This window comes from Leopardus geoffroyi, chromosome A2 (assembly GCF_018350155.1).
Source record: "Leopardus geoffroyi isolate Oge1 chromosome A2, O.geoffroyi_Oge1_pat1.0, whole genome shotgun sequence".
Lineage (NCBI taxonomy): Eukaryota > Metazoa > Chordata > Mammalia > Carnivora > Felidae > Leopardus > Leopardus geoffroyi.
Genome location: NC_059331.1, coordinates 154207719 through 154231574, shown reverse-complemented (window position 1 = coordinate 154231574; position 23856 = coordinate 154207719). Strand labels below are relative to the sequence as shown.

The following is a 23856-nucleotide window of genomic DNA, read 5'->3' as shown; positions in this document are numbered from 1 at the left end:
ATCTATGTGCTTCGTAGTTGGATAGAATGTTGATTTTATTACTTCTTAGATTTATAACCATTTAACCTTTATTGTGGAAAAGTACAGCCTCTACTTACTTCACCAGAGTTGTGGGAAGTATCAGGATTACTTTTACCCATGCTTGGAATGGGATAGGTAAATAGTAAAAGTGCATAGACAAGAAATCCTAGAGCCAGGTTGTAAGGAAGACAACATATGCCTAACAGTATTGAAATCTCTAATATTATTTTTTATTGTATGATTTATTATTTTTTATTGTTTATTAAAAATTTTTTTAACATTTATTTTTTGAGAGAGAGCGCGAGTGGGGAAGGAGCAGAGAGAGAGGGAGACACAGAATCTGAAGCTCCGAGCCATAAGCACAGAGGCCGACGCGGGGCTTGAATCCACGAACCGTGAGATCATGACCCGAGCTGAAGTCGGACACTCAACCGGCTGAGCCACCCAGGAGCCCCTAATAAACGATAGTCTCATATTTTATTTATTTTATTTTATTTTATTTTATTTTATTTTATTTTATTTTATTTTTTTATTTTATTTTATTTTTTTATTTTATTTTATATTATTTAAAAAAATTTTTTTCTTAATATGAAATTTATTGTCCAACTGGTTTCCATACAACACCCAGTGTTCATCCCAAAAGGTGCCCTCCTCAATACCTATCACCCACCCGCCTCTCCCTCTCACCCCCCATCAACCCTCAGCTTGTTCTCAGTTTTTAAGAGTCTCTTATGCTTTGGCTCTCTCCCTCTCTAACCTCTTTTTTTTTTTCTTCCCCTCCCCCATAGACTTCTGTTAAGTTTCTCAGGATCCACCTAAGAGTGAAAACATACGGTATCTGTCTTTCTCTGTATGACTTATTTCGTTTAGCATAACACTCTCCAGTTCCATCCACGTTGCTACAAAGGGCCGTATTTCATTCTTTCTCATTGCCACGTAGTACTCCATTGTGTATATAAACCACAATTTCTTTATCCATTTGTCAGTTGATGGACATTTAGGCTCTTTCCATAATTTGGCTATTGTTGAGAGTGCTGAATAGTCACATTTTTAAAAGTCACATTACATAGAAAGGAGTGTGAATCTTTAAACAGCTTATATCTGGTGTAAGTTTGTGATATTCACATGCTGGTGGAGCCAGCTAGAAATATTTTATCTAAATAAATATGTGACTAAATATCATTTACTAATTTTAGTGAATATGCACAAAATCTGTTCACAGAATTTTGTCTTAGTCTTGATTTCCATTTCTGCCGATGAGTCACAGATATCTCTGAATGCCCTCTCTCAGCTTCTGTGTGATTGTAATAAACTATTTTAATTCTGTAGTACATGTTTTTTAACCTCACAAATTACATAGTAGTAGTGTTGTCCATTTATAACACCAGTATTTGTTTAGATTTAGCCATATCTTTATCATTTATTTATCCTCTGTTCTTTCTCCTCAGATCTTCCGTCTGGGATAATTACCTTTCCCCTGGAAGTATATCCTTGTTTAGGGAGGTTCCTCTATTGAAGGTCTTCTGTTGGTATTACCACTTTTGGTTTATCTGAAAATGTCCCTAATTTAACAAATAGAAAGTAGTAGTTATTCAAATCTAAGATGTTGGATGTTTTCTCTTTGCACTTTCAAGATTTTCCTCATTATCACTTGGCTCCTAGTTCTCTGAAGGGGTTACCTGATGGTGTAATTGCCAGTATTTTTCTCTGGTTCATTTACGGTTTCTCTCTGTCTTTGGTGTTCTGTGGTGTCATCATGTGTGTAGGTGTGAATTTTTACAAAATTCACCTGACTTGGAATTTCTTGGTTTTCTTGAATTGAAGGATTCATGTCTCTTACTAATTTTGGACAGTTTTTAGCACCGTTTGTTCAAATACTGTCTCTACCCATCTCCCTCTATTATTTCTTTTAAAAACTTGGATCAAATGTATGTTGGACTGTGTCATTCTATCTTCCATACTTCTTAACTTCTCTTTTTTATATTTCTCACCTTTCTGTTTCTCTGTACTCCCTTCTGCATAGTTTTCAGATCTATCTTCCAGTTCACTAAATCTCTCTTTAGCTATATCTAAATTGCTATGTTAAAAAAAAAAAAATGTTTATTTACTTTGGAGAGAGAGAGAGTGTGAGTGGGGAGTGGAAGAGAGAGAGAGTGAAAGAGAGGGAGGGAGGGAGGGAGGGAGGGAGAGAGAGAGAGAGAGAGAGAGAGAGAGAGAGAGAGAGAACCCAAAGCAGGCTCTGTGCTGACAGCACAATGAGGGGCTCAGAATCACAAACTGTGAGATTGTGACCTGAGCCAAAGTCAGATACTCAACCAACTAGGCCACCCAGGGGCCCCTCTAAATTGCTATTTTGTATATTGCATATTGAGTTTCAAAATTTTAACTATTAAAATTTTTAAATTTGTTTAAGTAATCTCTATACCCAGCGTGGGGCTTGAACTCTCAACCCTGAGATCAGGCGTTGCATGCTCCTCTGACTCAGTCAGCCGGTGTCTCTCTGTTTTTTCATTTCTAAGTATTCTTTTAATTATTTTTCAAATCTTTCTGGCCATTTTTACAGTCTCTTGCTCCTTGCTCATGTTTTCAGTCTTCTCTTTATTATTTTAAGTGGATTAAACATACTTTAAAAAACGTATCCCACATTCCAGTATCTAAAGTCTTTACAGCTCCAACACTATTTTTGTGGGCTTCTCTTGACCTTTTTTCATAGTACCTTATTTCTATACATGTTTTGTAATTTTAAATGTAGCACTCATATTTATTGGAACTCTAGCTGCACGAATACTTTGATGCCTGCTCTGTGAGTGTTCTTCTAGAGGTGATTTATGTTAACCTCTGATAGGCGTTGGAGAGTCATGATTCTAAACATACAATTTTTAGGACCACGCAAGTAATAAAGATTCCAAAGTTGGGAGGACATTTTATAAAATATCTACATAAAGTCAAGGTTGAGACATATTTTTTCTTACTGTTCTCAGAGAGGTGGCTGTTTTTCTTCCTAATTCACTCTTGCCCGGAGAGTATGGTCCTTCTCAGGTCTCACCTTTTTGGAGATGGTCTTCATTTGTGTTCTTTACCTGCTCAGACCCAACACTCGTCCCTTATTCCCCCGTGTTCTAAGTGTCCCTCTATCTGAGGCTCTCTGGTCCAGTGTCCCTCTCTCCAGTGACTGCAGTGCTTGATGACTACTCCAACTCTTCCTTTGTTCCTGTGTATGGCACACGTCCCTTATCGCCTTACAGGCTCATCTAGTCACGTAAAAAGATGTTTTCGAACATTTTGTAAGCATAATTCAGCGTTATGATGTGAGAAGACATCGAGGTCTCCAGTCTGCCCTAGTGCCAGGAATAGAACAGAAACAATTTACTTCAAGAAATAAAGTAAAAAGGTCAAGTTCAAGATTGTCTCTAAACGATTCACACACTCACGTTCTGATAGACTGTTTGGACAAGCAAGAGGAGGGTCTTGTTATGGGTCATGATAGCTGCTCAGTCCTCAGCCTGTGCTTCAGTGGACATACCATGTGCTCTGGGCCTTCATTAGGGGCCTGGGCCAGTACATATCCTGCCTCTCTGTATCCGAATTATAGGTGGAGACACCTCAGCCACGTCCATGATCAAGACAGCTGTCACAAGGGTAAAGAATATGAAAGTTTTGAGAGGAAGATAGGATGTTGTGGGCACAAAACAGAACTTGGTTCTCAGACACCATTCCTTCCTTCCTTCCTTCCTTCCTTCCTTCCTTCCTTCCTTCCTTCCTTCATTTAGCAGACATGTATTGAGCTCTGACTATATGTCAGTCACTGTGCTAGGCACTGGGAAGGCAGATCAACTGTCCTTGTCTTCAGGAAGCTTGCAGTGTAATGAGCAGACAGTTAATTTCAGTGAGGCTTGCTAAGGGTTATGACAGGTAAGAAGCCTTGGGAGAGGCACTCACTCCACTTTAGAGCATTGAAGGAGGAGGCGGTATCTGTGTTGCATCTGCAGGGCCAGTAGGAATAATCCCGGTGGAGAGCCGGGGAAGGGCATCCCAGGCAGAGGGACAAGAATGTGCATAAATCCCTAAGCCAGAGGGAGTTTGGATGGGCCAGAGCGTAGTCAGGAAGGTGTGAGAGTGGAACAGGGAATGATGGGAGCCGAGCCTGGAGGGAGTCTGCGGCCTTGGTGTGGGTGGCCCTAAACTAGGATCTTTTGAACTCTCTTACCTGTGTAGAGAGTGATGCTTTCAGGGTTCTCGTGTTCATTTCTCTTGAGAGCCAGCTCTTGTGGAAGAGAAGGAATGTGGGCTTGGAATTCAAGGCAGGCTTATCTTGAGGTTCTCACTCCACCTCTGTCTGGGTGATCATGTAATTGATTTAGTTACTTTCTCTCATCTCTTTCTTGTGTGATAAATGAGACAGAATGGACCACACAGCCTCCTGAGACCTCCTCCATTTCCGGTATTCTGTGGTGTCATTTGAAAGTAAGAGAAAAAATGGCAGGATCTGCTTCCACACAAGCTGAAGTGAAGGTGGTGCTCACATTGATGAATATTTGTGGATATTATTACCCTGACGGTTGTTCTGGCAATTTCTGGCTCCCAATTAGCTGTTTCACTTCCAACTGTGAATTGTACATATTCATAGTCGAGTGGATATTTGTTCAATGAATAAATTCTTACATCTGAAACAAAGCGTTAGCAGTATGGCTTTGATTGCAACTAACCCAGCTTTTATTCTCTCTGTAGATGAGCTCTTTGTGGAACAGCACAACCTCTCTTTATCCTCCGTGGAGCTCACGATGAAGAAAAGCACCGTGCACAGCACTGCACATGTGGCCTTAACAGAAACTGCTCCAGGGTCCCAGCAAAGCCCTTCTCTCCAGGTCACATCATCTCTATCTGCCACTATTTTTGATACAGTCTTTTTAAACCCAGGAACACTGACCCAAAGTATGGCAGATCACAGCATCCTTGTGGCCAATTATGTGTCGATGACGAGCAGTGAGGTGGTCAGAGATGATGATGAAATGGATAACTTTTTGCCGGAAACTCCCTGGGCCACTTCGCGCGTGGTTTCTCCGCTACAGCATCTCCCAGTCAGCCCGCCAGTGCTGACTCCCTCTTTGCCCATTATTTCTTTCCAGGATGAGCAAATGACGTCAGCCTGGCAAAACACAGTGCCACAGCCAACAACGTATGCCGAGTCCGCCAGTCATTTCAGTGCTTTTTGGTCAGCCTTTTCCACTTCTGAGGGCATACTGCCGCGTCCCAGTAGGAATTTGGTGCTTTATCCTACTGACACTTACGGGCACTCGGCAAGCAGGACTTTGCCGGAGATCGCGGCTTCAGGAACAGAGGATGGAGAAACCCTTCTTTCTGGCTCTCTGGCCACACAGCCTCCGCTGTCAGGCAGTGGCATCCTTCCACAGGCTTTTCCCTCCTGGGACGAGGTCTCCCCACCTCCGGAGGGTGTTCTGGCCACAGGCACGGACAGATACCCCGACATGCCCACGGCTCTGAGTCGCAGTCTAGAAGAAACCATCTTCCCAAGAACAGACCCCGCTGCAAGTCTGGCACAGACAGCCCTTGCCTGTGGCCGCGGCCATACAAAGTCGGCTTTGTTCTCATCTCTCGCGCTTGTGTCCTTTTCTACTCGGCCAGCGGATGTTTCTTATAACCCCTTTCTTCCCGGCAGCGCCAGGGAAGCATCAGGGTTGCCTGGCGAGTCAGGGGTCCCGAGGCCCGTGGACGACACTCACGTCCCGAGCCCGGCGGCTTCGTTCAGGCCGTACACGTGGTGCGTGTCCTGCGCCGTGGCGTCGCCTCGGCACGTTGCGTCAGCGAGCATGGTGGAGAAAGATGTCGGATCAGGGGATGGTGCCCTGACGGTGACCACGCTGGGAGTGAGCAGCCTCTCTCCGCCGAGCAGCAGAGTAGCGGACTTCCCTGAATTTGAAGACGATCCCCAGGAATTTAATACACTTTTCCCCTCCCGACCGGTCATTCCGCTTTCTTCTCCATCCGCGGGCATCTCAGGAGCCAGCGTCGGTCTTTCGGCCGACGTGGGTACGGGGAGCGTTGGGACCACTCAAGCGGATCCTTCCCGCGGCCGCCTTTCTGTGCCAGTGTCACCCGATACTGCCACTCTGGGCTCCTCTGTCCCCGAAAGCCCAGGAACGCCGTCCGGCGTGACAGCCGTGTTTCCCTCGCTCCTCGGCAGCGTGCTCCCTGACTTGGGCACAGCAAACCGGAACACGCCGTCGCCCGCTAGCAGAGACCAAGGTCCTTTTATGTCTTCTACTCGGGGATCGTCAGTAGAGCCTTCACTCTCCCTCGACTGGGAGCCCGGCAGCTCTTCCCAACATGTCACCGGCCTCGGTCTGGATTCCGCATCCAGTTTTTTCTCAGCTCCACCCCTGGAACCCAGCAGTTGGGTGTCTCCATCTTCAGAAACACTTGCCTCTCCGTCTTCAGGGACATCGAGTGATGCGTCGGCCTTCATTTCTCAGGCGTTTTCTTCCTTGGTTGAGACACTCCCGTTGTCCGACTCTGTCGATTTGGAGGCCCCTCCGCTTTCCGTTCCTAATCCCACGAGCTCTGAATTTTCGCAGCTCTGGCCAAGTTCAGACCTTCTTTCAAATACATTCACTTTTCTTCCTGGTTACTCTGAAATGCCCCTACTCTCCAGCTTCCCTTCGGGTTCTCTCAAGGTCTCTGAGGCATCCACGGTTTCGCTGACCGGTCCCGAAGCTCATTTTACCTCAGCCCTCACTGAAACTACCTCCTATCTTGAGTGGTCACTCATTGCCCATGAATCGGCGGTCACCACCCTGGTGCCCTCCAGTTCTGGGCCCACCCTCGACATTTTGACCGTTGGGACTCACTCCGCATCACCTCTGACTGCTTTTCGTACAACCCCCGTTGTCGTGGAGTCTTCCCTCTTTCCAACCCCGCTACCTTCCAGCGACAGTGTCAGCGCTTCGGACGGTCACACGTCGGTCTTACCCTCTTTCTCCAAAGTCATTCCCGGCACTACGCTCCCAGTCACCGATGTGTACCCATCATCAGCCTCCTCGTTTGTTTCTGAGGCAAGCTCCTCACCTCTTCCAACAGAGCCAGTCCCCGTGGGCCCGTCGTTTACACCCACAGACTTGCCAGTGCTCGCCTCCACTGATCCGAGCACCCCCACTGCCGGTGCTGCCCCTGGGGATACTGTGGACGGCAGCACCCTGAGCAGCAGAACCACGAGTCGGAATCCCCACGAGAGCAGCTCTGTGCATCCCCCACCATCCCTTCATCCCGTGCCCACCTCCACTTCTGAAGCAGCGGTTCATAGTCCAGCACTGGTCACCACCAAGCTGCCGTATGTGTGTGATATTACGGTTCCCGATGCCTATCTGATCACAACCGGTAAGGCCCTGTTTCAAGTCACTTCTCTTGGTCGGGGCGATCTCTCTTCGGTGCTTGGATGGAATGTTCCAAGACGCAGCATCCTGGGAAAGAGCACGGGCTTCGGGCCTGGAGAGCTCTTGGGCAGTAGCCCTCACTCCTTCGCCTTTCTCCTGTGAGTTCTCTGGACACTTAACGAGTTTCTGTACACCTCGGTTTCCTCCACTATTAAACGAGGACAATCATGGCACATACTGCATTGGGTTATTAAAGATTTAAATGCATCACTGCATATAAAATACTTAACCTAGCGTTTGGCACGTAAGAAACACCCACAGAGTACTACATGTTCGTTAATAGTAGCAGTAAGAAAAATAAAAGATTTAAACGACCGTAGAAACATCTGCTAGGATCTTTGTCTTTGGAACTCGTAACCCGGTGCACGCGTAGTTGGTGTCGTGAAAACAAAAACCTTCAGGTGTGGTTCGAGCAGTTAGTTGGGCAAATGTGTAAGGGCAGCCGCTATAATTTCTTCCTAATTTATTATTCTTTTCCTTAAGGGGGCCGCTGTGCTCTTACATGTTTCTGGAAATGTCGTTTGGATCCTGAGAATCCAAGAATGAAACAGAGAGCAGCCCCGTGTCCTCTGATCTTGGTCCACAGACTTTTATCTCTGCCCCTTGTCCACAGCCTGAGTGATTAGCTTCAAGCAGACGCTTCCCCCGCATCTGCCCCACTGCTGTAGTTGCACGAAATCGGAGAGAACAGGGAAAGGTGGGGTGAGGAAGGAGGAGATCACGTCAGTGAGGTGAACCATGTATCCTCTGCTCATCATGGCGGAGACCCCGTCCTCTGAGATGGTGGGAGCAGCTGAAGCCTGTGCTCTCCTAACTCCCTCCCTCTCCCAAACAAGGAAGTATTTGTGAATTCATGTGACAAATAATTATTGAGCACTCAGCATGCGTGAGGTGCCTTTAGAAGGTTTAAGGGTTATCTAGATGAATGACGTGGTTCTGACCTTCAAGGAGCTTAGCTTCTAGCAGGATGGACACAAGCCGTGTTTTCTTGGTGGCTGTGATAAGAATGGTTGAAGCTGTTCAAGAAGAGTTCTAGAAGAGTGGCCCTGGGATGATGAGGGATGGATTTGGAAGGATGTGAATTGGACTGACACACTCAAGAAGGCTGTCGTCTGGAGATGGAGGAAAGTGTCCTCGTGGTGGAGGGTGTGAGCACAGGTGGAGAGGTCAGACAGCCCAAGAAGGTTCAGCCTGGTAATTAGGCTGTGCAGTGGGAGGAGGAGGTAATTATGCTAGGAAATGAGGTTGGGGCAAGTGATAAACGTTCATCTAGGGGATAACAGTAGTCCCGATGAGAGAGAAGAGTTTCTTATAGACGTGATACTTTTTCTGCCTTTCTACAAAACTATTTCATATGGTCCGCTACAAGAAGCTCATTGAAAGAGCTACTGAAAGCTTCTTTATTTCTTGAATTCCATGACATTTATTGATACTTTGAGTTGCAGTGTGTCCTTTCAAATTAAAAAAAAAAATTGTTTTCAATGTTTATTTTTTGAGAGACAGAGCGTGAGGGGAGGAGGGGGAGAGAGAGAGGGGGAGACGTACAGTCCGAAGCAGGCTCCAGGCTCCGAGCTGTCAGCACAGAGTCCGGCATAGGGCTCGAACTCATAAACTGTGAGATCGCAACCTGAACCGAAGTCGGACACTTAACTGACTGAGCCACCCAGGCGACCCTCAAATTTTTCTACAAATAATGAGAAACCATTTTAGAAGTATCTCTTAAGGATATCATATATAGAATGGATTAACTTTCATATAGGACATACAGTTAATGGATTTGGCATCCTTTGTTAGGGATTGTGTATTTTTTAATAGCCTTTGGGGTAAACTTGACCCACTGTAAATGTACACATCAGTAGTTTTAGTAAATGTGTAGAGTTGTGCATAGGTACCCAGGCTGTTGCATTATGGTTTTTTTGCTACGTTGTATTAAAAAAAATTTTTTTTAATGTTTGTTTATTTTTAAGAGACAGAGCACGAGTGGGGGAGGGGCAGAGAGAGAAGGAGACACAGAATCGGAAGCAGGCTCCAAGCTCTGAGCTGTCATCACAGAACCAGAGACGGGGCTTAAACTGGAGGGGCTCGAACTCACGAGTTATGAGCTCATGACCTGAGCCGAAGTCAGACACTCAATCGACTGAGCCACCCAGGGGCCCCTGCATTGTATTTTTAAATGGAAACAAATGCTATCTTTGACCCATAAGAAGGATCACTTCGTGTAGAATCCTCATTTAGATTTGGCCTTGGTTTCTTTTAGGTAATTACTTAAAAGAGAGAGAGGGTTGGGGTGAGTACTTGTCCTCTGAAAGGGTTCTTTTTATGGAGTTCTGTAGTAAAAGCAAGAACACTCTGTTGATCCTTAGTGGACTCTTGGGAGAGCACTTGACTGGATGTGTCTTCATCTTTTTTATTTTTTTATTTTTTTGAGTTTACTTATTTTGAAAGAGAGAGAGAGAGCAGGGGAGGGGCAGACAGAGGTGGAGAGAGAGAATCCCAAGCAGGCTCTGCGTTGTCAGTACAGAGCCGGATGAGGGGCTTGAGCTCAGGAACTGGGAGATCATGACCTGAGCTGAAACCAAGAGAGTGTGCCACTCAGGTGCCCCCGACGGCATGTATCTTTTAAGGGGTGAGGCTGTGCTTCCCACTCAGGACCTGTCAGACCCTGGCCGCCCCTTTTGCCTCTCTTGGCCTAAATTAGATCTTTGGAGAAACTGTGAGATATATATTGCCGACGATCCTTTTCCCCCAAAGACTCCTGCACGTATAACCTGATGTTACAGTTTTAGGTCTTACCCAGATTAACCAGAGAAGGTGGAGTTGATCACGGTGGGCCGTGTGGACTATTCAGAGTAATATTTGGATGGTTCTCCCGAGTGAAACCTTTATTTATTTAAAAAAAATTTTTTTTGTTTAATGTTTTTATTTATTTTTGAGACAGAGAGAGACAGAGCATGAGCAGGGGAGGGGCAGAGAGAGAGGGAGACACAGAATCCAAGGCAGGCTCCAGTCTCTGAGCTGTCAGCACAGAGCCCGACGTGGGGCTGGGACTCACAGACTGTGAGACCATGACCTGAGCTGAAGTCGACTGCTTAACTGACGGAGCCACCCAGGTGTCCCCCTGAGTGATACCTTTAGATGGGGCTATGTACGATGTGTGCTTCCTCGTGTCCTCTTTTGGGTTTATCTGTCACTGATTTTCCATTCTGTCTCTACATTCCCCAAGTTCAGCTTTTGAGATCTTAACTCCCTCCTTCCCTCTCCCCATTCCTCCGTGCCTCCGTCCCTCCCTTCCTTCTTCCTTTCATTTGCTTTTTTCCTTCTTACTCATTTTTGTCTTTCCCTTTAAAATCAGTGTTGCAGTCTAGTTCTCCTGGAGCCCATGCAGACCAGGCCAAGCTGGCCATTGGTGTCACTCAGCAAGGCAGTCAGGGGGTCTGGATTTGTTCTCCTGGTCTCATGAACTCTCCTTTTTTCCTATCAAAAGTTACTGATCAGTAGAGAAAACAATCAAATGTAACTTAAACGTTTGGGTTTTTTCAAAGAATGAAAGATACAGCATGATTCTGTCTCTAGTTTTAAAAACTTAGACTAGGGAAGAGGGAAACTGAATCATAATTTCAAATGTATTTAGATTCCGCATTATGAGCAGTTAATGGAAGAGGAAAGAAAAAATGGGGAAGAGAAGGGGGAGCAGGACATGTTTCCAAACCCCGAGAAAGAGGCTTACTTATTACAGATTTTAAAATAGAATTTCTTAGATGTGAAAGGAGAGTTAAATATAGCTAGACTGTGTTATAAGAAATATTTTACTTCCTACATGAAATTTTAATATATGGGAATTGTGAACATCTTTTCCCCCATTACTAGTGAAACCCCTTCACTTCCCGTGTTGAAAAGCTGGGGTAGGAGACCTCATTTTATAGTGGGAGAGGTCATCTAGTTTTGTTGAGTAACATCTTAAGGCCTTCTAAAATATTCCTGCTGAGCGTTTTTAAAACTTGGTGTTTTACCATTAGGGACATAGCCAAGAGAAAAACCTACTATTTGCCCAGTTGACAATGAGAACTCTGTGTTCTTTGTTCCCTGGCGGGGCCCCAGCCACTGATCCCTGGTCTCAGCCCCTGGGGCAGAGACAGTCGAGGGTTTTCTTAGTGTGGTGAGCACGGTTTACCTGGTAGCCTCAAGATCCGCTGCTGTTCCTCTGTTCTTCCTAGTCTGGGCCTTATTTTAAAAAATGGTTCTGGGCCCTGCTGTCGCAGTTTGGCACAGCATGGGCTCTGCCTTGGGGACCAGAAGTGTGATGCCCACAGTATTCATAATGAAACTGATGTGCATTTGGTGGTCGGCTTTGCCTTGCAGTGCTGGCCCGGAGAGCTGTGCAGGAGTACATCATTACGTCCATCAAAGAGGTGTTGAGGATCCACTTCAACCGTGCTGTGGAGCTCAAGGTGGGTCCCTGTGGCCCTGGAGCCCAGGTTAACGGCACCTCTCCGTCCTCGCACGCGCTTTCCTCTCCCCCCTCCTCCTGTTGGTGAACACCTGCTCCTGCTTTGGATAGCCATTCAAACGTCACTTTATCGGGGAAGCCCTGATCTCATGTGAGGCCAGGTGTAGTCCACTGGAGAGATGCGTTGGCAGAATTGGAGGAAAAAGTCTCTAAGACCAGAGATGGGGATGATGATGTGAGGCTTTTGCGCCCCTCGATTTACATAAAAGGACTTGGATTAGAACTTGAATTAGATGTTAGAATGAGCGCATATGCATATATCTGTCCACTCAGTGAGATAGAGGTAGATTTCCGTACGTTTTACAGTGGCCCCTGTGCTCATACCTCCTGTCCTGTGGTGAGGTCAGAGAGCCACGCTGTAGACCTGCACCATCCTGAACAGAGCCACGAGCCACACGTGGTTCCCGAGCATGTGACATTTGGGCCTGTCTGAATCGAGATGTGCTGTCAGTCCAAAATTTACACAGGATTTCAAAGACGAGTGAAGAAAGAAACGTAAACTATCTCACCAGTGATTTTTTTAGGTTGACCACATGTTGAAATGTCATTTCAGATATATTGGGTGAAGTAAAATTCATTTCACCTGTTCTTTTTATGTTGTTTAATGTGGCTACTAGAAATTTCAAAGTTGTGGCTCATGAATGTCTTTTGGCTAGCACTGCTCAACAGAATAAGGGCTCCTTTATATGTGGATTAAACGCGACAACTTTGAAGTTAACCTTGTAAAATACAACCTGGAATTCTCCATAACTCATTATTCAGTTCATATTATTGGCTGCTCTTCTTTTTTGCTGTCTTTGCTCTTATAATTTTGTGCTGTTTTTGAGAAGGTCGGCGGGTCTGTAAAAGGGAAAACTAAAATAAAATTTTGATGATCTTTGCAGCCCTCCCCCTTCATTTAAAGCTCCCCATTTACTTTTCACCTTACTTACTCTGTTATTTTTCTACTTTGTACCACTTCCTTTAATTTTGAGTTACAGTACTCTCAAATTTGATAATTGTTGTCTTTTGTATTTTTAAATTTTCATAGGTTTATGAACTGTTCGCTGACTTCACTTTCCTGGTAACATCGGGGCCTTTTGTTTACACGGCGATATCAGTCATAAATGTACTTATAAACAGTAAACTTGTACGTGACCAAACTCCTTTAATCTTGGCTGTGAAACCTTCCTTCCTTGTGCCAGAGTCCAGGTTCCAAGTGCACACGGGTGAGAAAACTGAGCATAGTTGTTTTGATTTGTCAATAAAATGTCACTGTATTTTTTAGGTTTTTCAAATATTGAGGGAGGACTTAAAAATTTTTCTTTAAAATTATGGGGGTGGGAGGGAGGGGGAAGTGGGTGATGGGCATTGAGGAGGGCAACTGTTGGGATGAGCCCTGGGTGTTGTATGGAAACCAATTTGACAATAAATTTCATATTAAAAAAAAAAAAATAAAAAAAAACACGTAATTATGGAAAATTTCCAGCAGATGTGAAAGTACACAGAATAGTTGAATGAGCCCCCATGTACTCCTCATATGGCTTCAGCAAATTTCAACTCCTAAGTCAGTCTTGTTACATCTATGTGCCCTCCTCTCACATTATTTTGAAATGGCACCATGTCATCTCCCTCATAAATATTTCAGCCCATGCTTCTAAGAGACGAAGACCTTTAAAAAAAAAATTCATGGGGCGCCTGGGTCGCTCAGTCAGTTAAGCATCTGACTTCGGCTCAGGTCATGATCTCGTGGTTCATGGGTTCAAGCCCTGCGTCGGGCTGTGTACTGACAGCTCAGAGCCTGGAGCCCGCTTCAGATTCTGTGTCTCCCTCTGTCTCTGCTCCTTTCCCACTCACGCTTTGTCTCTCTCTCTCTCTTTCAAAAATAAACATTAAAAAATTAAAAAAAAGTAAAGTCATTATATTTTTACGTAAGCTCCATGCCCAGTGTGGGGCTTGAACTCACAACCCTAAGATCAAGAGTTGTGTGCTCTGCCAACTGAGCCATCCAGGCGCCCTAAGAGATGAGGACTGTTAATACACTCCATACACATCTGTGCTTGAAAAATTATCGATGTGTTCCCAGTTTTGTTTCATCTATCCCCACAGTGTTTTTTTGGAGGAGTTGAGTGTTTTAAAGTAATACCACATATCCTGTCATTTCACCTGTAACTATGTAAGATTTCACATTTCATATTTGGAATGTTTCGGTCAGTTGAATCTTTTGATGCTGATTGTTTTTCCATTAAAAAAAATTTTTTTAATGTTTTATTCATTTTTGAGACAGAGACAGAGCATGAACGGGGGAGGGTCAGAGAGAGAGGGTGACACAGAATCTGAAACAGGCTCCAGGCTCTGAGCTGTCAGTACAGAGCCTGACGCAGGGCTCGAACTCACGGACCGCGAGATCATGACCTGAGCCGAAGTTGGACGCTCAACCGACTGAGCCACCCAGGCGCCCCTGTTTTTCCATTTTAAAATGATACGAGCCACCTTCACATCATATATATATATATGCTTGGTGCAGAGGCAGCCTTCTTAGGTTTCCGTGCTACCATACCCATCAGTGATACCTCTTAGTACTTCGTCGCGTGCTATGGATGTGTTAGTTGAGCTAGATAGTATTTTTCCCGTCCTCATTCGTCAATACTAAAGCAATGCCTGGTTCGTGGGCCTGTGATTGCTTTCCTTCTCTCAGTACTTCAGTTTGTGCCTCAGAGTGTGGATACTGGCTTGTGCAGCTTCACCCAGCGCATCGAGAAAGGCCTGATGATAGCTCTTTCAGAAGTGAGCAAACACCACCAGGGGACGCATAACCTCACTGTGCAGGTGAGAATAGCGCGGGATGCAGAACAAGGTGCTTTGTCCTTGGAAGACGAACTAGCTTCACATGTTTCGTTTAGGCCATAATGCACTCTTCCTCATTTCCTCTCTTAGAAGAGGTTCTGTTCACATGAATCAAGATTGATCTCTTTCCAGGGCCCTGAGTTCACATGGCGTGAGTAGGCTAGGCATATTTGAAGATTGTAGAGTAACAGGATAACTAGGGAGCTCAAATGTGGCAAGTTAGAGAGAGATGAGCATATGCCAGAAATTCTAGAATGTTCTAAGAAGGAATGGTATCAACCTAAATGCCTAAATACACTAGCGTTTCACGTTGTGGAATACCATGAAATGTAGCACTTCACTCTAAAAACAGAATATAGCCACAAATTAAAGAACAGGCTTTGGGGATGCCTGGGTGGCTCAGTCAGTTAAGCAGCCAACATCGGCTCAGGTCATGATCTCATGGTCCTTGAGTTTGAGCCGTGCACTGGGCTCTGTGCTAACAGCTCAGAGCCTGGAGCCTGCTTTGGATTCTGTGTCTCCCTCTTTCTCTGCCCCTCACCAGCTCACACACTCTCTCTCTCTCTCTCTCTCTCAAAAATAAGTGTTAAAAAAAAAAAACAACAAAACAGGCTTTGTATGTATCGTATGGAAACTGCTAATGTTTTTGTATTTCTTTGATATTTTTCTCCACATTTTTTCTCTTTTTCTATGACTTACACATTTTTTACAGGTAATTTATTTATTTTGAGAGAGAGAATGTGTGTAAGAGAGAGAGAGAGAGATTGAAAGAGAGAGGGAATCTCAAGTAGGCTCCACACTGTCAGTGCAGAGCCTGATGCAGGGCTCGAACTCACGAATTGTGAGATCATGACCTGAGCCAAAGTTGGACACTTAACCAACTGAGCCACCCAGGTCCCCTCTACAATTTATATTAAATAGATTTTGGTGTACCTGGATCCACCTTTCATATTTCTTATTTTTTCTTCTATGGTCCATCTCTTTTGAAAATTCCCTGTTTTTACAGATTTTCTAAACTTTGTCCCCTGAAGTCATTAATTTCATCTTCAGCTGCATCCATCATGTTTTTCAGTCCCTCTGCTGAATTTTCTTTCAGCTATCCTTTGTTGTTGTTGTTGTTCTTTGCTCCTTTTTCTTTGTGGCTTCTCCTGCAAAGATGCAGGATTACCTTGAATGAAGATGCGCTGTCGCCTGGAAAAGTCTCTGAGCAGATTACTGTGAATTTGCTAGAAGTTGCCTTCTGGTTCCCAAGTTGTCTCTGTTTTCTCTGCAGCTGTTGTTCTGTGTTGATCTTGTTCCTTCGCGTTCGTGCTCCTAGTTTACTGTAAATATTTGGAGACCGTGGGTTGGTCGCCGTTAGGAGTGAAGAAGCAGGTTGTTGATTTTGGCTGCTCTCCCCTTCAGCTGTGGTGTCTGTGTCTGTATCCGCCCTGTCTCCTGCTGGGAGAATTCGCTGGAGCACCGGGTCGGGCAGAGTATGCCACTGCAGGTGGTGGGACAGACTGGGACCCCCGCCTCCCTGTACGATAAGGGTTCCTGGGGATGGAGCGCTTCGGTGTAATTTTCACCGCAGCTCTGCTGCTTTTTTCCTTTTGTTTCCTTCTCTGTCTCTTGTGTGCGTTGGGGTTATCGCAGTCTCGCCCCACCTTCTTGTTAGGGTCCAAACCCACAGTCTTTAAGCTTGCTCTGACGGGAAGATCCTTTCTGCCCAGGGAGCGGTTTTTTGGGGCCGGTCAGGGTGAAGATATGGCTGCTGCCAGCTCCTGTGTGTTGGCCTGTGTGTGGCAGTTAGAAAGGAAAGAAGAGGGAGAAAGTCAACTCGACTTCTTGGCACACGGGCTTTGATTAATTGTCCTGATTGTCTCCTCTGGTGACCGTTCCTGCAGAGCTCTCCTGGGGCAGCCAGCTCTTGGCTCCTGGGCTCCAGGCCTGTGTGTGGTTTGGGTCTCAGTTCCCTCAGTTCTGGCTTCTATCATGATGATCCCACCCTCTCTCCATCTTCCAGGAATTTGACAGAATCTCTGATTTTCTTCCATTCTCAGCCCTGTTGTGGGTTTACTCCCCTTTGTTCAGCTCTATTGTTATTTCAGTGGGGATTTGGGGTGGGAGGGAGCGGGAGGGACTATAAATACTTGTGTTCAGTGCACCACCCAATGTAAAAAACATTTTCAGTAAACAGAATTTTAAGTATCGCAGACGGGAACCAGGTGGTGAAGCCAGTTCGTTCCTTTGAAAACGTTACCTCCTTCAAAAAAAAAAAAAAATCAACGAGAGAAATGGTGAGGGAGAAATCACAGGCTTTTAGCCGAATGTTTTGCTTCCTTTTGGAAGCTCATCCCACCTTCCTTCTTTCAGATCTTGAATGTCACCATGGGTGCTTCCAGGCCGGCTCCTCGGCGGGGCCCGGTGAATATCGTCTTTGCGGTCAGAGGCGCGCAGGGGTTTTTGAACGGGACGGAAGTGAGCCAGCTGCTCAGGAACTTGAGCGTGGTGGAGTTCAGTTTCTACCTGGGATACCCAGTGCTCCAGATTGCTGAACGTGAGTACTGCCGTTGCCTGAATCCCTGGGGAAGTGACCACGGATATTTTCATTGCTGGACCTCTCCTTTTCACTTGAAATATTTGGCTGAAATCCAGACTATAAATCAGCTAAAATTGGAGCTTCTCAGAGTCAAGGCAGGGTCCCCAGAGCCCTCCTCACCTCCAGGCCCGGGTGTAGTATTGTCTTTTGAGAGTAACCTGGGCTGTTAAAGATGAGGACAGTTCTGGAAAAGGTGAAGCCCAGAGGCACAGAGAGCAGACCTGTGGTTGCCAGGGGTGATGCGTGGGAGGAAAGCTAGACAGCAAGAGAGTAGCAGAAGGCAATTTTGAGGGGGGCTGATGTGCCTGTTCTGTTCTTTATGGTGGCGGTGGTTATGCAAGTTTGTGCGTTTGTCCAAAGCCATAAAACTGTATCCTAAAAAAGAGTAAAATTTACTGCATGTACATGTAAAACTGAAAAAAAAAAAAAAAAAAAAAGGAATAATAAACAACACCAAACAAAACCTTTCTTCCTGGCTGAAGCAGTTAGATTCACGGTGCAAATGGAGTGGGGGTGGGGGTGGGGAAAACGTTTACTTCAAAAAAAACAGCAGATTTCAGAGTTGAAGTCAGGCAAAAAAAAAAAAAAAAACCCACATCAAATTCTTTTTCAAAATGGAACAGCCAAATGGTCTAAGGACTTTTCTGTGTTTCAGTGTGCTGTTAATTAAATTAGAAAGAGTAACTTATCAAACGCAAGAGCAGGCAGGGAGGGAATTGTTCTTTACAAATAGCACCTTTCAGTTCTGTGCAGTGCAGGTAGGGATAAAATAATAAGTATGTGGGACAGCCGGGGTGCCCTGGGACTATCCCAGGCGAGCCAGGACATAGGGACCCTGAGTAATTGCTGGGAAAGCCTAGGGCCCTGGGGAACACAGTGTGAAAAACCATTGCTCTGGAACAATGAGATTTCAAGGGGACCTTGTGGGTGGGCTGTCTCTGTGAAGCACTGTCCACAGTGTCACTCAAACAAGCCTTCTATTTCTTTCTCTGTGTCTTTCTCTTGGAGACTCTCATGCTCAGAAACTGCATATTGTCTGTGCCTTCACACCAGTCTGGCATCTTGTTCTTCCATATTTTGCGCTCGGTAGTATAGAAAGGTAGTGTGCTGTGACTTACCGGGTACTCCCTAGACTTACCTTTCTGATGGTTGCAAACCTGCTTTTTACAGATTTCCCTCCTTTTCTTTTTATAGCCTTCCAGTACCCACAGCTCAACTTATCCCAGCTGCTGAAGTCCTCTTGGGTGAGAACAGGTATATTGAACTTACATAATGTTTTGGAAACTGTAAGAATAAAAAAGTCTGTGCGGGCGTATTGAGCACGATACTGCCTTTCTTGTTTCCGAGTCCTAAATTCAGGGCATAATGTACCTTAAATTCCTGGCAAAGAATGAATGAGAAAGGAGTTCGGATTCAGCTGTGGGAACGCGCCCCACTGAGTTATGGCACAAAAAGAATTGGCTTTCTTTAAAATTCATACGTCAGGTCCGGGGGAACGTCTATCAAGAATTGACCGTCTTCTGATCCAGAACAGGATGAGGTTCCAAAGCAAGGATTTCTTTTTTTCTAAAAAGCCTTATTTATTTGGTTGTATGAGGATGAAAGCTTGGTGAGCAAGTAAGAAGCTTTTTTGTTTTGTTTTTGGTTTGTTTTTTTTTTTTTTTAAGAAGCTTTTTTAAAAGTTGTGTGGGCCTGGGTCAGATATTTATAGCTGTGGCATTGCAGATAAAGGCTTTCTAACTGGGTAATCAAAGTGTAAGAGGTAGTTACACCCTCACTGTGCGCCCAGCATGTGAGCGGCACAGTAAGTAACTGGTCGGGGGGACGAAGCATGTACAGTGGTCATGGTCACAACTTATGGGTTCTCGGTACCTGCAGACCCTCCTCGCTTCACATACAACAGCCCGTGTAAAGCCTCTACCTCTTTGATAGTACAGTGGCACCATTTTCCAGATACTTTCCTTTTCATTTTAGTTTTTTAGAGAGACAGAGAGCAAGCAGGGGAGGGGCAGAGAGAAAGAGACACATAGAGTCTGAAGCAGTCTCCAGGCTCTGAGCTGTCGCACAGAGCCCAACGCAGGGCTCGAACCCACGAACTGCGACATCATGACCTGAGCTGAAGTCAGACATTTAACGGACTGAGCCACCCAGGCGCCCCTCCAGATAATTTTCAAAGCACTTAAGGGACTTGTCTGTGGTCCTGTCTCAGAGCAGATTTGAGCCAGTTCTGGTTGAAAAGCACATGCCTTTTTCTCCTGTAATACGCCGACCAGCCCGTTATCTGTTCGATAATCTTGTTTATGGCAGATAGTTTAAGGCAGGCACCCTTCTCTCTTGGGTCAGTTTACGAGTCTAAGTCTTGAGTCAAGATAACATATGAACTCAGACCATTTCCAGAAGTTTTGAAATAAGTGCAAATAAAATGTTTGATCTTGTGTGGGAGTTCTTAGCTCCAAAGCTCTTCCACTGCTGAGTTCCTGGGACTTCTGGCCACCAGTTTGTGTAGCACTTGGAGCTTGGAGCTGTAAATGAGACCTCTGAGCAGCCCTTCCTGGCTCCCCGTGACCCTGTCCACGTTCCCTTTTTCTCCTCTTAGTGTGTCCTCCCTAGGGACTGGCACTCTGTAGCAACCCTATGTTAACATCTCCTGCACACGCACCCATTTTTCCTCCACTGCTAACTTGTTTTGGCGCCTGCGTGTGTTTTGTTTTGTCAATGTAGTTCTCCTGGGCGTTGTCGAGAAGCAGCTCCAGAATGAAGTGTTTCAGGCTGAGATGGAACGCAAACTGGCTCAGCTGCTCAGCGAGGTGTCCACCCGGAGGCGGATGTGGAGAAGGGCCACCATCGCTGCCGGGAACAGCATCGTGCAGGTACTCTGAGAAGGCCAAGGGAGGAGGGGCGGAGGGGGGAGGTGCTCGTCTAAAAACACGCTGTATTTTCATGCAAATGGAAAGTGCCGTGAGAAAATTCTCATTTAGACTGGTGGCAGTATCAGGTAGCGGCTGAACGTGGGAGCATTTCAGTTCAACTAGCGTCTAGACAAATAGACCTCGTGGGGAGCAGAGGAAAGGAAGTGTGTCACTGGGTTGCCCTGCCATCAGGTGACCTTATTTGCAGAGTAGTTTTTTAATTACCAAAAATGTCCATTTTATGCAGTGGAAGTATTATTAATAGCATCCTCGCTGTAAATCATCCAGTTGGAAGAGACCTTAAGCCATCGGAGAGAGGAGAATTTCGTGCCCTCTCTGCAGGCACTTCATCCTTCCTGCCTCCTGTCAACCGTGGTTGTTTCGTATTACCCAGTGGTCTTCACTTTTTTTTTTTTAATTGAAGCAAAATTGATAGATACCATTATATTAGTTTCAGGGGTGCAAGATAATGATTGGATATTTGCATACACTCCATCGTGACCGCCACAGTAAGTCTAGGTACCTACCATCTGTCACCATACGTCTCATTTTGTAAACTAGCAGAAAGGTTATGAATGACAGAACCGAAAAATGATCTGTGAAGAAATTCACATGCTCACAGAGAGTCGGAGGTTCGGGCTGTAATTTATTCCCATCTCAATGTGAATTATGTTATTTTTGGATTTTTTTTTTTTCTTTTTCGACTGCTGACTTACAGAGCTAGCAAACTGGGATATTTAGAGCCATGGCATTGCAGAGACAGGAAAGTGGGATGAGACCCAGAAGTGCAGGGGCAGAGAGGTGGGTGGTTTGGAGGTAACAGAGAGGAAGGTGCACAGCTGGACCTGGGGTGGGGGACGACGGGGGGGGGGGGGTGCCTTGAGCTGGCATCATTGTTCTGTCACCCTCTTAGCAAGTTTTGCCCATAAGCACAGTTCTTGATTCCCCTCCCCAGAGTGGTTTCCTTGTCAGGTGCAGTAGAGTATAGAGAAATTTTTAAAAACTAATAAAACATTGAGAGTAATATTAAATAAGCAGAAAATAAAAAATTAAAATGACACGTAAAAAGCCTTGCCCTATTTAGCAGCCCTGGCTTCATAGAGCTCAAGGTCTTGGTGGAGGTTAATTTATGCACATAAAACAGCTATAGAGCACCGTTGTAGACTCTGGGTCTGAAGTTCTCTCTTGTCCAGCAAGAGAGCCGATGGAGGATTAAAATTCGAGAGAGGCTAATGTCCGGGAGGAGACAAGAGCCCGGAGTAAGGGTTTTTGCTCCGTTTTTATTAGGATCAGAAGGCTTATAAGCGTGATGGACGTGCACAAAGAGACAATGAAACCGTGAACATTAACTCATGGGTATGAGGGAAAAGGGGTTTTCGAAGATAGGCAGTGTTAGGGGTTTTAGTCAATATAAAACAAAATCCTGGTGCTGGGCATATGGTTGTTTACTGCGGGCATGAGGCACCAAGGTGTGTTTATCTAGCTAGCCTAGGGGACAAGAGGGACACAGCATGCCACCTCAGGGTCAACATGGCACCTTTCTTTTGCTAATGGCACCTTTCTTTTGCTACTTAGCTCTGCTCTGGGCAACTTAGCCCTGCTGCGGTCTGTAGCCCCGCTTACCTATTTTGGTCCTTCCTTGCTGTGAAAGCAGCTTTCTGCTGTTGTACTAAGTTGGGGGGCGTTTCCTCCCTGAATACCTAATCTTGTTTACCTGATTTTGGACGCTTTCATCCTGAGGCTTCCTGTTCCTATATGCCCTGTTAACCCATAGGTGTAAGCTCAGGGATTTCCTAAGCTTATTCCCCACAGAGCACCGCAAAGCTGCATAATGAGGTGCTACTTTCATTGTGCAAGTTCCCTAAGGTAGGAATATGAGATTTGTGGGAGCCAAGCCACATGGCCAGTGGTGCCATCTGATGGATTACGTAGAGGCCTGCCCGACATCTCGTCCCCCTTAGAGTGACACAGTGTGAAGATGTGTGGACAAGGGCTCATCTACAGTAGTGCAGGACTCTTCATCAAAATATAATCTGCAAAAGTGAAAGTATTAAAACTACCCAAATGTCCTGCAGTTGGAGAACGAGTAAATAAATTACAGTGAATCTTCTCATGTTGGAATGTTATGTAGCCAGTGTCATTTTTTAAAAATTATTGAGTGATATAGAGAAATGCTCAAGTGAAGAGAGACTACCAAAGAATGTCTGTACTCTCATCCAAATATTAATATAAAACCTATGCAAAAAAATGGCAATATGCCAGAATGTTGGCAGTGGTTTTCTTTGGTTGGTTGAATTTCAGGTGATTTTCATTTTGTTCTTTATACTTTTTGTGTGTTTTTCAAAATTTCACAGTGAGCATATAATTTGTAGAGTAAACATGTGATTTGAATCAGAAAATAATTTAAAAAATGAAATTGAAAATGTTGCCCCAAATGATGGCCACGTTGTACTGTGGTTGTATGGATTCCAGATATGAATCTGATAAGTCATCTAGAAAGGATGCTAGAATTAGAGTCTACTGATCATTGCTTTCAGACTGAATAAGCTTGTAGAATTTCTAATTATGTACCCAAGTAGATGGGTACCTGGTTTCTGCAAGAAAAACCCATTTCCGAAATGTATCAGAACTTTTCAGTGTAATAAACAGGCATGCAGGTAGTGACACAGGTGGATATAATCTCCTTGCTTTGCAGTAGCCCTTTGATAGTGTTCCATTCTAAAGGCTAATAAAAATTAATCACTACAGCCCAGTTCCGGGGGAGGAGGAGGTGGTTAGGGAATAGAAGTGGTCAGGGAATTAGCCTAGAAATAGCAAACAAAGGGCAGGATAGATGAGCCCTTCTCAGGATGGAGAGGTATAAAGAACAGATTCTTCAGGGATGAGAGTTTGGACCTGTGTTGTTAAGGAGCTTATAAATAATCTGAAAGAAGGCATTCACAGTGAAATCATGAAATGGTTGATTTGCCAGAAGTTTCCGGTGATGAGGGAGGAGTCTAGCAGCCAAGTCCAGAACACGGGGCAGTATTACAATTCTGCACACGTGGCTGGCCAAGTAGCAGCTGCATTTTGCCAGTTGCAAACGTAGAGACCAAACATTCAAGTTGTCTGTCTAAAATAGAGGGCTTGGACTCATTGTTGGCATTTCCCCAGAACATCAGTCGTGCAGTTTGCTGGAGTCTAAAGGGGCAGCGAAATTGTTGCATATTATTAAGAGAAACAGCAACAAAATAGAAAGGTATATTTGTATAAAGCTGATATAGGAGGTACACAGATTCCGAAGTCCTAATGTGAAAGGACTACCTTTAACACCTGAGAGATAGCAATTTTGGGACAAATCAAAGTACTGTTTGACCTAGGAGATTGTGAATTTAAGCATGGCTTTCTAGCTTGATTGAGATATAATTGACATATGACAGTGTATAGGTTTAAAGTGTATCACGTCATGACTTCTGCATGTATATACTGCAAAATGATTACCACAGTAAAATTAGTTAACACATTAATTACTCACATAGTTCCCTTTTTTGTGTATGTGGTGAGAATTTTTAAGATCTACACTCT

The 23856-nt window shown here is 44.9% G+C and overlaps 1 protein-coding gene and 1 long non-coding RNA gene across 2 annotated transcripts in view; one reads left to right on the top strand and one right to left on the bottom strand.

Moving 5' to 3' along the window:
* The window catches only part of KIAA1549 (KIAA1549 ortholog), a 154989-nt gene that overhangs the window by 57600 nt on the left and 73533 nt on the right, over nt 1–23856 (top strand). The window contains exons 3-9 of the mRNA XM_045496408.1: nt 4750–7413; nt 11829–11917; nt 13007–13184; nt 14654–14784; nt 17158–17341; nt 18578–18637; nt 20105–20253. Coding sequence (XP_045352364.1) covers nt 4750–7413; nt 11829–11917; nt 13007–13184; nt 14654–14784; nt 17158–17341; nt 18578–18637; nt 20105–20253 — 3455 coding nt within the window. The remainder of the gene's footprint in view (nt 1–4749; nt 7414–11828; nt 11918–13006; nt 13185–14653; nt 14785–17157; nt 17342–18577; nt 18638–20104; nt 20254–23856) is intronic.
* LOC123606937 lies at nt 2937–4737 on the bottom strand. The gene is made up of 2 exons (XR_006716574.1): nt 4229–4737; nt 2937–3359 (listed from the first exon to the last, which is right to left on the bottom strand). It is a non-coding gene; the product is annotated as an uncharacterized LOC123606937 (long non-coding RNA).